The sequence below is a fragment of the Branchiostoma floridae genome, chromosome 15 (genome assembly GCF_000003815.2).
Source record: "Branchiostoma floridae strain S238N-H82 chromosome 15, Bfl_VNyyK, whole genome shotgun sequence".
NCBI lineage: Eukaryota > Metazoa > Chordata > Leptocardii > Amphioxiformes > Branchiostomatidae > Branchiostoma > Branchiostoma floridae.
Window position 1 is genome coordinate 20,989,349 of NC_049993.1, and position 12,033 is coordinate 21,001,381.

Genomic DNA, 12,033 nt, shown 5'->3' on the forward strand with positions numbered 1-12,033 from the left:
AATGACCAACATTCGACTCACCTCACCGGTCCCATAGCCTCATCGGCCGTAGGGGCAGCAATGCCATCAACATAAGTCTTCCATCTTCCATTGCGAGTGTTTTTTTCTATTATTTTGCTTTATTTGGCTCTCTATTAGTGATAAAGTTATATATCATTTCACCATTCTTCTTCCCAAAGTCCGTACAATACAGGTACCAAAAAAATGAAATGTAAGAAACAAATTCCTATACAATCTGTAAATAGAATATGTAACAAAATCAACTGAGTTTCCCTTAAACTAAGCACCAATATCCCGGAATTAGCGACAGGGAGTAAAAGTAGAGGTAGCCCTATGTGCTTGGCTATATTCTCGGGAAACCACATCCCCGCTGCCCGCACTGAATGGCCAACGGTTAATGATGAGAACCTATTGGCAATACGTCATGAGCATTAGTGTCAGCGGCACGATTAGGACGTGATAGATCCAGATCAACAGGTGCTAATCCTTTGCGTGAGAGATTAATGTCAGGATTAACGGTTCTCACACTTAAGCTGAGCCTTTCTATAGATCACTCTCCTCACAGCGTCAGCCTGACGTCATGACGTCACAACCAGGCGCCAAACCTTAATGTGCGATGTATCAAAAAAAGTCACTTACGCCTTTATACTGATAAATCTCCAAGCAGATAGAGGAAGGTAAAGAGGTAACACCGCACATCACACAAAACGACAGCAAATACACGCGTAAAGCACTGAGCTGAATGGTACATCTGTTAAAGTTTACGTAAAATGTAAAAAACAGTACGCTCTTGGTATAATGGATATCCAATACTGACAATGTGGCCAACCTGGCAGACATAACTAATACTTAAGCCGAGTATGGCTAGGATTTAGCTCTTCGTCTTCCCCCTAGTAACGCAGGCCATTAGAACGACAACAAAATACGTGTGAAACACAACAGCTTGTACATTGTCCTGAAAATTAAGCGAGTTGCTAGAAATGAAGGATGGGTTTCCCTACAAACCAAGCCGTACTGACATCTGCTTGGGGCTGAAACAGGCCGCTGTGACAGACGATGTTTCTCCCGCCATGTGACAAGACGAACTGCGTGTATCAGCAGGGCCGACTGGGTGGATTACGCGGGAGACTTGCTTCCTGGTCCGCGGTACAGAACCTCATCATCCTGGTACAGAACCTCATCTCATCCTGGCACAGATCCACGCCTCAGCCTCCGGTGACACGGAGGGGTGTTCTGATGAAGATTTGGTACTTGTCTGGTGACACACGAGAACCCTTCCACAGCAGACCCACATCGTATCCTGGTTCAGATTCACATCTCAGTCTCCGGTTGGACGGGAAGGGTGTTCTGATGAAGAATTGTCCGCGATGCTGCCGCGGTAGGAGCTGTTGAACATCGGTAAGGATATCGGGACGTTGGTCATGGAGTGCTGAAAGAGGAGGCATGGGACTGGTATGTTCTTAGGACTTCGGGCCAGCCCTAGCTATTTGTGTCGGTGTTGTGTAGGGATTTCAGACGAATGTTCTTTTAATGAAGATTTGCTTGCGACGTTGCCGCGTTTGGAGCTGGTGAACATATATAGTGATAGCGGGACGTTGGTCATCGAGTGCTAAAGGAGAAGGCATGGGACTGGTGTGTCCTTAGGTCAGTGGTGCTCCCCGGAGAGCCAATCTTCCACTGGTCGTGACAGAGAGGACAGACAGACGCTACGTACAGTATTTACAGGTTCATTGTGTCGGGGAAATCACCATACCTCTTGTGATTCTAACGTCACAGAAGACATATCAGCAGCTTTCACAGCTTCTACCGACTGTTTTGTGAACACTCACGCAACACAAGGATGGGGAGACTTCCACAGCCACTCAACGTCTCCATGGCAACGGTCTCCATGGATACGGAATTCTATGACGTGTCGAACGAGACGATGTGCCCAGAGGGCTTCAACTTGACGCGGAACGGGACCCTCTGCGCACGCGCATCAGGAGACTACGTACCAGCGGATCCGAGTGTTCTACTCTACATTATAGGTTTGTTTGTTTTTTGTTTGTTTGTTTGTTTGTTTGTTTGTTTGTTTTCACTTGAAGATCAAAACAGGCTACAGTGACAGACATTGGATCTAACCTCTAGAATGTTATCTTTACAATGTGCAAATAGGTAAATGCATCATAGACTATATAAATGTCAGATTCAGGTCCAATGTTGTGCAATATTATGATCTGTGAACTGACAGCTGACTACGTCAACCTTGTTCACCGAACAGAGACGGGGGGCGACACAGGTTACAGAGACGGGGAAGACACAGGTTATCTGGCATCTACGACTCGTTGCTGCAGTCACGTATCTCCAATGTCACGTTCCGGGAGCTATTTCAGTGTCGCAATAGGATAAGTTTTAGCTTTCTCAAAATATCTTTATAATACCTTTATGTTACCTTTCATCATGCCTTTATAATACCTTTCCTTCAGGTGTGCTGACGTTTTACGGCTGCAGTTTACTCTTCCTGCTTCTGAAATTCGTCCGGTCGGAGCAGGAGGACATTGCGCTGGAGAGATACCACGAGATCTACATCGAGAGGCAGGAGCTGAGAGACGAGATGTCCCGGGGATTCGTACGGGGAGGCAGGGCAGGCGGGACCGCCGGGGTGCCCGGGGTGTCCCGGGGACTCTTACGGGGTGGGAGGGCAGACGATCCTGCCGGGGTGACCGGGGTGTCCCGGGGGTTTGTACGGGGTGGGAGGCCAGGTGGGCCCGCCGGGGTGCCCGGGATGCCCCGGGGGTTTGTAAGGGGTGGCAAGGCAGGTGGGCCCGCCGGGGTGTCCCGGGGGTTGATACGGGGCGGGAGAGCAGGTAGGCCCGCCGGGGTGTCCCGGGGGTTGATACGGGATGGGAGGGCAGGTGGGCCCGCCGGGGTGCCCGGGTTGGGTCGGGGTTCGATACGAGGCGGGAGGGCGTTCAAGTCCGCCCAGTTTCCCGGGATGGATCAGGATTTTATACGAGAAGAGAACGGAGATGGCAAGCATTGCAAAGAAAAGAGCTAAACTTCGTTTCTACTGCAAGAAAAAGTCAAACACGGAAAGCCTAGATCTGTTTTCAGATTGTATTCCATAGCAGTTCTTTTAGAAGAGTCCCTTGTCACACTTGTCAATAATGTTGTCTTGCACTGTATACTAATTCTGTATACTGCAAATGACTAAAACTCAGTATCGGTTAAAACCTGCTGTTGACCTATCCTTCTTCACGAACGCAAAACTACCGAATTCACGGGTTCCTCTCTCAGCACTCGGTGTCCAGTGCGGAAGGTGCTTTCCGCACTGGAATTCTTGTGCCCAAAATCGAACATGTCCTACGTTTTACAGACATATCCACATTCTAAGATTTACGCAAGAAGAACAACAGACATCCATTCACAGCGTCTCAAATCATTTTGTCCGCAAGAATATACACGTATACAGCTAGTTATGCAAAACACGGCCTTTGAGGCAAACGGTATATTATGACAAAGGTCACACCAAGGACATTTGATTAGTCCTTCATCATTACCTGGCATAATGAAGATAATTAACTACGAACCAGTCTTTCGTGCACCGCAGCAAAGTCGTGTCACTGCTGGGTTTGCGTCTTCGGCTGTGCCAATGCAGGTATGGACACGTATTCAAGTATAGTTAAAGGCAAGATACGTCGATGAAGATTAGACATTCAGCTAATAAGATACGCCAAAAATGAGTTACTAAAGTAACTAGATATGATTTTGGAAACGGTCAGACGTTTCAGACAGCCGTCCGGCGTCTTTCGTCAGTGACACGAGTCAAAAGGCTTGATCATATTCGTCATTTTCAGCGTGGTCACTCAGAAGATGATGTCATAAAAGGCTGGATCGGTCATACATCCTGTACGTGTCCGTGAGTGTGAATAATAGGAGAAATAGCGCATTTGAAACCGTCTCGAGTTTGGTTAACAGTCTCGCATGCCATTTTTCTGACTGATTACACGGGACCAGGCTAAAGGGCTGACGTCATGACGAGCAAGTCGTCCGACCGGTCTTTAATGATATATCCAACCCCTCCGAACCCGTCTGGATTGACCTGTGACGTCACGGTCTAGCCTTCGTCGTAACCTGCGACAGGTTGGTGACAGCAAATTGAGGACATTCTTGACACAATCGCGGATGTGCCCTGCAAAATCCAGCATTCTTGTGACGGAAAGGGGTGTAACGTTAGTATCTCCCTGTCGACAGTGGTTTCGGACACAGCCTTGCTGACAATACTACGGTCATGTTGTAAAGAAGTCATAAGACGTGTGTGACCTCGACGTAAGGTAACTCTTCAGAAATGTCTTCTGATATGAGGTGAGGCCACAAACTGATGACATCACCACAACTAACAGTGCCATCGCGAAGCTGAGACTAGTAGTAGTAGTAGCGCTCGTCGGTCTCGTGAGACTAAGCGTGTTTATCGAACATTTGAGGTCACCAAAGTGAAGGTCATCAACATGGCGGCTGGCATCATGGAAGGCTGTATACCTGATATAACCGAGCACGGAATTACTTTATTTCCTACAGCTATATGCATCATATTATGGTGGTTATTATAATCTGATAATTCTAAATATTTCAAACGAAACTAAAAGAAACTGAGCATTTAAAGTTAGAAACCAAGCAAAGTTACTTTTTACGAAAGTGTGTAGAACATGGTTCGGATGTTACGGCGGAAGTCTCTGCTGTACCTGCTGCTGTACTCTGTCATCTCCACGGCTGTGCTTTTCACTCTGTGGGCCGGATATGACGGCACCAGACAGGTGAGGTTAAAGGTCATGTTGTTCAAGATGCCGTGGGAATAAGGTGTGTTTATCTTTATAAGCAATTGCTAGTAAAATTTCTATCTATCTACGTAAGCCTATGTTATTTTATCTATTTGTTTACTTGTTTGCAAACAGGCAATTTTAGAAGAGTAAATAGTCCGCCTGCAAGTTTTTTTGTAGTGTTTCACTTTGTTCACAATCAATGATAATAAATTATTGATATTTATTCTTATGATACATGTATCATCATAATTGATTATCATTCATCGTAATCTAATACTAATTGGTAAAATGTCACAAGAAACATTATAGAGACAGACAGGGCAGCGTATGCTGATTCTCGATGCCTCATCTTTAATTCATGTCACCCGATTTGCCCATACTGACAATTCCTCTACCACCCCCACCCCCCCACACACACACATGTAGCCACCCCACAGCGAAAAAGCGTCCCCTTCCAGACGTAACCAAGGGCAACCTGACAACAGCCATGACGTCAGAGGGAAGGTGCTGGAGGGGATCCACCGTTATGACCGGATGAAAGACTTCGTGTGGTCTCATAAGGACAACAAGTGGGTCCGGAGGTTGGAGGGCAATAAACACCCCATAACAGGTGCGTTATCGCCAATAAACACCCCATAACAGGTGCGTTATCGTCAATAAACACCCCATAACAGGTGCGTTATCGGCAATAAACACCCCCTAACAGGGGCGTTATCAGTAATTAACACCCCCTAACAAGTGCGTTATCGTCAATAAACATCCGTAACAAGTGTGTTATCGGCAATAAACACCCCCTAACAGGTGTGTTATCGGCAATAAACACCCCATATCACATGCGTTATGGGCAATAAACACCCCATAACAGTAAACACTGCCGTTACGCTACACGACCCAGGAGACAAGTTCCTACTTTAACCCCAGGTGACATCGGTGACCACCAGAACGGCGTGTTGGACATCGAAGCGCTGAAGCTGGAGGACTCAACAAAAATCCGAGGAGACTCCCACAAATCCGAAGCGCCCTCCGACTCAGCCCGACTTTCTGCCCAGTCCCGAGCCGAGCTTCTCCGGCGGGTCTCCGCCTGGCCACCCCCGGAGAAAGGTGAACTACAAGCTGCCGACTGACCCGGCGAGGTCCTGGTTCGCCATCCAGGATCCACGCAGGACGTACAGGGTCGGGGACACGCTCAAGGTGGGTGGGGCTGTACTGGTTAATGTCGCAAGGGGGCTCTTTTGTTTTACAGCCGACGGTCCCGGGAAGGTCCTGGTTCGCCATTCAGGATCCACGCAGGGCGTACAGGGTCGGGGACACGGTCAAGGTGGGTGGGGCTGTACTGCTTAATGACGCAAGGAGACGCTTTTGTTTTAGCGAATTTTGCACCTTCCGTTCAAATATTAAGATACTCCTCACTGCAAAGATCGCCATGACTTGAATGGAGAAGCAAATCTTATACGTCTGTACGCAGGCTTATGTATTAGAGCCAGTATTTTGACTTGGTTTCACAAAGAAGGCTCTACACTGTTTCCTAGACACCATCTATAGCAGCTGATGGTTACCTAACGAGGATAAACTTGATGAGTTTAAGCTTTGAACGGAGTTCATGTAAAACGGATAATGAAGTGTTTGCGGTGGCTCTAAGTTAGCTGTTAAACTGTCTTGTAAGTTGGCGGTGAAAAGGAAAAATGAAGCGCCGCGAACATTTCTCCTCTTATCCTCCCAAACTAACTGCAAGCTTTTGAGATGCAGACCAGATACATCTGACCTCTATTTCCAGGTGAAAATCCAGGCGGTTGATAAGAAGCGCCAAAAGAAGACATTCGGAGGCGACTTTTGGCGCGCGAAGATACAGACGGTGGAAAATAGGTATCATATTTCAATCATCTTCGATTGTTTTGTTGGAAATATTTTGTCAACAGTAACATACAGGAGTTTGCTTGGTCTGCTATCGCATGGTATTGCAATTATCTAAAAAAAAAAACGTTGTTAAAGCATTCGACATGGCGAATTGTAGCACGTCACCGGAACGTACTGCGCCTGCGCGAAAAGTATAGACATGCTAAACCTGGCTAAACCCCCGGTTTACTGAAGGGCCGCATTTAAGAAAGTACGTGCGTATATAAGGGTAAAATCCCGTGTACGTTTTACATGAAAAAATGTCTCTAACATATACTGTGCAAGAAGCGGTATTTCAATGCAACGTTGACCAAACCAAGCCCCAAACCACCAGGGATCGCGCAGGCGCAGTACGTTCCGGTGACGTGCTGCGAATTGTACCTATACGTCATAGTCAATTGATAGTCACGTCACGTGACAAATACGTCATCATCACGTGAGTGCAAACCCTGTTATGACTGTTCTGACGTGTTTGTTGCAGGACGTCAGCAGTGGGGGCCGTGGAGGATCACGGGAACGGCACGTACACGGCCAGCATGAAGCTGCTCTGGCCGGGTGAGGTGACCGTGTCGGTAAGGAACGCCGCCTAGCGTATTCTTGTAGCACAACACGTCTCTACCGACCGTTAGTCCAACTTACTACGTCATGTGTACAAACAACAAAAGAAAACAAGTCCTCCCGGTTCGAATGATATATGCTCCCAGTGGTAATATTTCTAAATCGTTAGCTAACTACTTGGACGATTCAGAGATAAGTTACTCAAAAAAAGAACGAGTTTTCGAATGTTCTAAGATTGTCCTGATGCATCCAGATAAAAACATCCACTCCCAGAGTTACCTCTGTTGCCTCCCCGTAGATTATATTCGTGCTCCGGAGATTGAGGAGTGACTACCCTCTCCTCCTCTGTCCTCCGGAGAAACTATTCTCTTCTCCTCTGTCCTAGAGTAACTTTCCTTTCCTCCCCACAGATCATGCTGGTACAACCAAGCGAAGCTGTTTCCGTGCTCCGGAGACTGAGGAGTGACTACCCCCTCCTCCTGATCCGGAGTAACTGTTTTTTCCGCCTCCGTCCCGGAGTAAATCTCCTTTCCTCCCCACAGCTCATTCTTGTGCATCCGAGAGAAGATGTGGTCAGGGAGTGACAAACCTTTCATCCTCCGTTCCATTTCCTCCTCACAGATCACGCTGGTGCATCCGAGTGAAGCGATCTCCGTGCTCCGGAGACTGAGGAGTGACTACCCTCTCCTCCTAGTCCGGAGTAACTTTTCTCTCCTAGTCCGTCCTCCGGAGTAACTCTCCTTTCCTCCCCACAGATCATGCTGGTGCATCCGAGTGAAGCGATCTCCGTACTCCGGAGGCTGAGGAGTGACTACCCCCTCCTCCTGCGCTTCAGGAGCAAATTCCGGTCAGGTGATGATGAACAGGAGGTCACGTGCAATCTCAAAATGGACCAACCGGCGGACAGCTTATGCGACTATTCTAACGAGCAACACGGTATGATATAGATATCTATGTCATACTTTGACCACGATAACGTTCGATACCGGCGTTCGGGACCGGGTGATAACTGTTATCATATTGGCTTCCATCGAATCATTCGAAGGCACTTTGAGTGCTTCTTTTTCGATAGTTCCAATACCGGATACGGATGTTGGAATTGTTGTCGGGCTGGTACCTCGGGTAATACAGTAAATATCCCGTGATGTATTTTATATGTATATACCCATAAACTTACCAAATGGTCACATGACTTAAGTTTAAAATTAATAGAAAAATGTTTGTAGAAGCAAATCTTCTAAGACATTGACTTGCTCCATCAGCGGAGGGCATATTAGGAATCAATACACAAATATTCTGGTTGCCTTCACACTTGCATTCCATAACATTTACACTAAAATCCAAGAAACGTTTCCTCACCTTCAATTCCAGACCATTTACACTAACATTCCAGGAACATTTACACTAACATTCCAGGAACATTTACACTAACCTTCCAGGAACGTTTCTGTATCTGTAAACCCAGTTTCCTCACCTTCCGTTCCAGGCGTGTCCTGGTTCTGTGAGAAGCCGTCGCACATGCGCTGTGAGGACAGGGTGTCTCACGTCTTCTTACCGGGAAACTTCCCAAACGTCTCCAAGGATGAGGCTCGTCTCCTGGATGAAAAGTGCGTATTTCATATAATATGTTGATATGTTGATGATGATGTTGATATGTTATTTGTATATAGTTACGTGCTTAGTCCAATGGTTAGGACAGAATCAAATTTTGACTTTCGCCCTATCTGCAAGAAGACGTTAAATTCATTGGTCGATCGCTACCGTATAAGGAATTACGTAGTTTTGATAGAAAATGAACACCAATACGGTTTTCCATTTTTGTCACCAGTGGTCCGTTTTACAAGAAGACAATCAAAGCAAAGGGGAAAGACAAGATCATCGTTAAAGACATCGGTAAGACACATTTGGCAGCAAGTTCTTTCTACGCAACTAGTGTAAAAACTAGCCGATGTTTCAGTCACCTTCTTCATAGCAATACCGAAAGGCTCTGCTTAGGTGTGAAAGCTGCAGTACTTCACACTACAGCTAGGTGTCGCTGCTGCAATGTGAAGAAACATCGGTCCGAAACGTGACTGAGTAGTGTACAAAAATCTTCGCTCTCTGTGAACCCGATGAAACTATTCACACCTGTGCCGCTAGCTAAGTCATTGAAAATTCAATTCTAACCCGTTGTACAATAACTATCTGCAACCGACCGAAAAATTAAGACTACAGTATGTCCAGGGCAAAATATACAAAACTGGAATTGCTGCTGCAACACTAAGGTCACACATCAGGGGTTGGGGTAAAATTGTCCATGGCCTACGTTTACCAAACAAATACACAAACTCAACATACTAACATACTAACACACACACTCAAAAAAACCAATACCTAAATTTTTCATGGAGGTAAAAACGGCAATGATATTAGATTTTACATCCCCCCTCCAGTTAGGAAAGACATAAAGACATGTGTGAAGACCCATCGCCTTCCCAGATTGCTGTGCGCGGCGCAGATTCCCGGAAGACCCCCCTGTATTCCCGGAACCCCCCTCCAGACCCCGGCCGGGTTCTACATCCAGGACGTGTACATCTCCACCATGTGTGAGAACAAACAGTACAACGTGCCCATGGAGTGGATGGGGTAAGCAGGGGTAGGGTTAGGGTTTAGAGAATAGGGGTTAAAGGGTTAGGGTAAGGTTATACCCCCCACCCCACCCCTGTAGACCCGGGACCCCCTCCAGACCCCCACCCAGGACGTGTACATCTCCACCATGTGTGAGAACAAGCAGTACAACGTGCCCATGGAGTGGATGGGGTAAGCTGGGTTGGGGTGAGGGCTATAGGGTTACTGTTAGTTTGATACAGCTACAAAATGACAAACATAACCTTAGCCATTCAGGCAAAGGTAATAATCAATTGTATGTTGAAACGTTGTATCACGTCTGGTTGCTAACTCAGTTCTTTCATTCCGCTTGCCATGCTATGATCCCTTCCGGTAGACCACTATATCTTGGTCAGTCTACACACTCCACCACATTAATTGGAGAGGAAACCTTAAAGACGTTATCCAAGACCACTTTGTTGTTACATGTATTTCCAGACCATTTCTTGGACTTTAAGACGCCTTTATTGTAGTCTAAGTATCTACTTTATTTCATTCATCTTGAAGACAGTTAGGTTGTCAGATCCCTTCTGTCGCCTGACTGTTTTCCAAGACAGCCTATGCCAATGATATGTCCTACCCCTCCCATCGCAGCTGCCTGGCCGGTAAGACCATACAGATCCTAGGCGACTCCACAGCGCGCCAGCTGTACTACTATCTGAAGGCAAACCTGCCGGTTAAGGACCTGACTCCGAAGGGCGTTCCGCCGAAATTCGGACCGTTACATCTCCGGTACCCACAGGTAAGGAACCTTTGTTTATTGTTTGTTTGCACATAAAGAACATGTCTACAAGCCTCCAAGGTTTTTCGAGGGTTCCCCTTTAACTGCGATTGATTACCATTGGTAGACAATTACTGTTCATTATAGTAAGTGTAATCAAACGAAAGGAAAATAGCAAACACTACAGATACATAAGAAAGTAAAGAAAACCAACGGACTAACCAATTAAGCAACTAAAGAATTACGTATCAGCAGTAGCAACGGCGACTGCCAAACCCTTGAACCTTTTCGACGGCGATATCACTGTTTCTCTCCTGTATACAAGCCTCAAGCCATCGAGACCAGTGTTCACCGCTATCTTCAGCAAAATAATTTCTCCCATCCATAAAAAAACTTCGTTCATTGCCTAGAAGTGGCCAAATAGCCTTTCATTGAACACATCCGTTAAAAAAGCACCTTAGTTGACGATGACCTCTCCTTTATCCACAGACAGACATCAACATCAAGTTCAACTTCCACAGCCACCCGGCCAAAACCTTCAGCCCGGTCAATGTCAAGGACATCGTGGATGAAGTGGACCTGATTGGCGGACTGGAAGGCGGGAAGAACGTGGTCCTGGTGATCTCCATATGGTCACATTTCGTGCAGACCTTCCTCAGTGCGTAAGTATTTATCTAAATTTATATATCCGTCAACTGACTGACTGACAGACTGACTGACTAACTGACTGACTGACTGACTCACTCACTCACTCACTCACTCACTCACTCACCCCCTCAAACTTCATTAATACTTAGAAAGACACATCGCATAAATCCTACCATCTTTCCATGCAGACTTGATAATTCATTGATCGTCTTTATTTGCATGTTCACATTTCTCACATGGTCTACATATGATTATGATATTACATGATAGACTTAAGGTAAAATATTATTATCTGTAGTGTTGTCAGTGAACAATTGGAGGAACAAAACAAGCTGTGATACCATGAAACACATCGTCAACAAGCCGTTAAACATATATGGCTATGCTACTACTAAATCGATCCTTTACACTTTTTCCTCTGCTTAAAACAGGTTAATACTAATATACAAATATTTTGTTGTTCACCATGACCACGTTTGAATCATATGTCTTACAATTTCACCTAGTAAAAGTTGATTGACTAAGTCTGCGTAGCAACAACATTGCTGACATCATTAAGCTAATATGTTTCTTCTCGAAAACTACAAAGGTCTTAGAACTTGATTTCTTGCTGGAAGTGTATATCACAAATTAGTGCTTGTTAAACTTCAGTGCCTTTAGTTTGGGGGTTGATACGTGAAATTCTTATGATATCTGTTCTGAAGTCTATAGATAGCTTAGAACATGGACAAGATCAGAAGTGACTTGATGAGGCTACTTGTACCTGTA

General features: G+C 45.9%; 2 protein-coding genes across 3 annotated transcripts in view; both read left to right on the plus strand.

Annotated features, from left to right (window-relative positions):
• The first annotated feature begins 1,888 nt into the window (after positions 1-1,888).
• LOC118431671 (pro-resilin-like) lies at positions 1,889-3,037 on the plus strand. The gene is made up of 2 exons (XM_035842916.1): positions 1,889-2,027; positions 2,466-3,037. The coding sequence occupies exons 1-2, from the start codon at positions 1,889-1,891 to the stop codon at positions 3,035-3,037; spliced, it is 711 nt and encodes a 236-aa protein (XP_035698809.1).
• Positions 3,038-8,708: 5,671 nt separating this feature from the next.
• Positions 8,709-12,033, plus strand: part of LOC118431313 (NXPE family member 3-like) — a 10,567-nt gene continuing 7,242 nt past the window's right edge. The window contains exons 1-5 of one of the 2 annotated variants that reach the window (XM_035842431.1): positions 8,709-8,857; positions 9,079-9,143; positions 9,683-9,875; positions 10,491-10,638; positions 11,107-11,279. In XM_035842431.1, the coding sequence (XP_035698324.1) occupies positions 8,769-8,857; positions 9,079-9,143; positions 9,683-9,875; positions 10,491-10,638; positions 11,107-11,279 (668 nt within the window). In that variant the 5' untranslated portion in view covers positions 8,709-8,768. The remainder of the gene's footprint in view (positions 8,858-9,078; positions 9,144-9,682; positions 9,876-10,490; positions 10,639-11,106; positions 11,280-12,033) is intronic. The other variant, XM_035842432.1, reaches the window with a different exon arrangement.

Excerpts from the sequence above, each read along its gene's own strand:
- LOC118431671 (XM_035842916.1), top strand. The coding sequence starts at position 1,889 with ATGGATACGGAATTCTATGACGTGTCGAACGAGACGATGTGCCCAGAG. Across the intron at positions 2,028-2,465 it reads TGTTCTACTCTACATTATAG|GTGTGCTGACGTTTTACGGC; the intron begins GTTTGTTTGTTT and ends CCTTTCCTTCAG.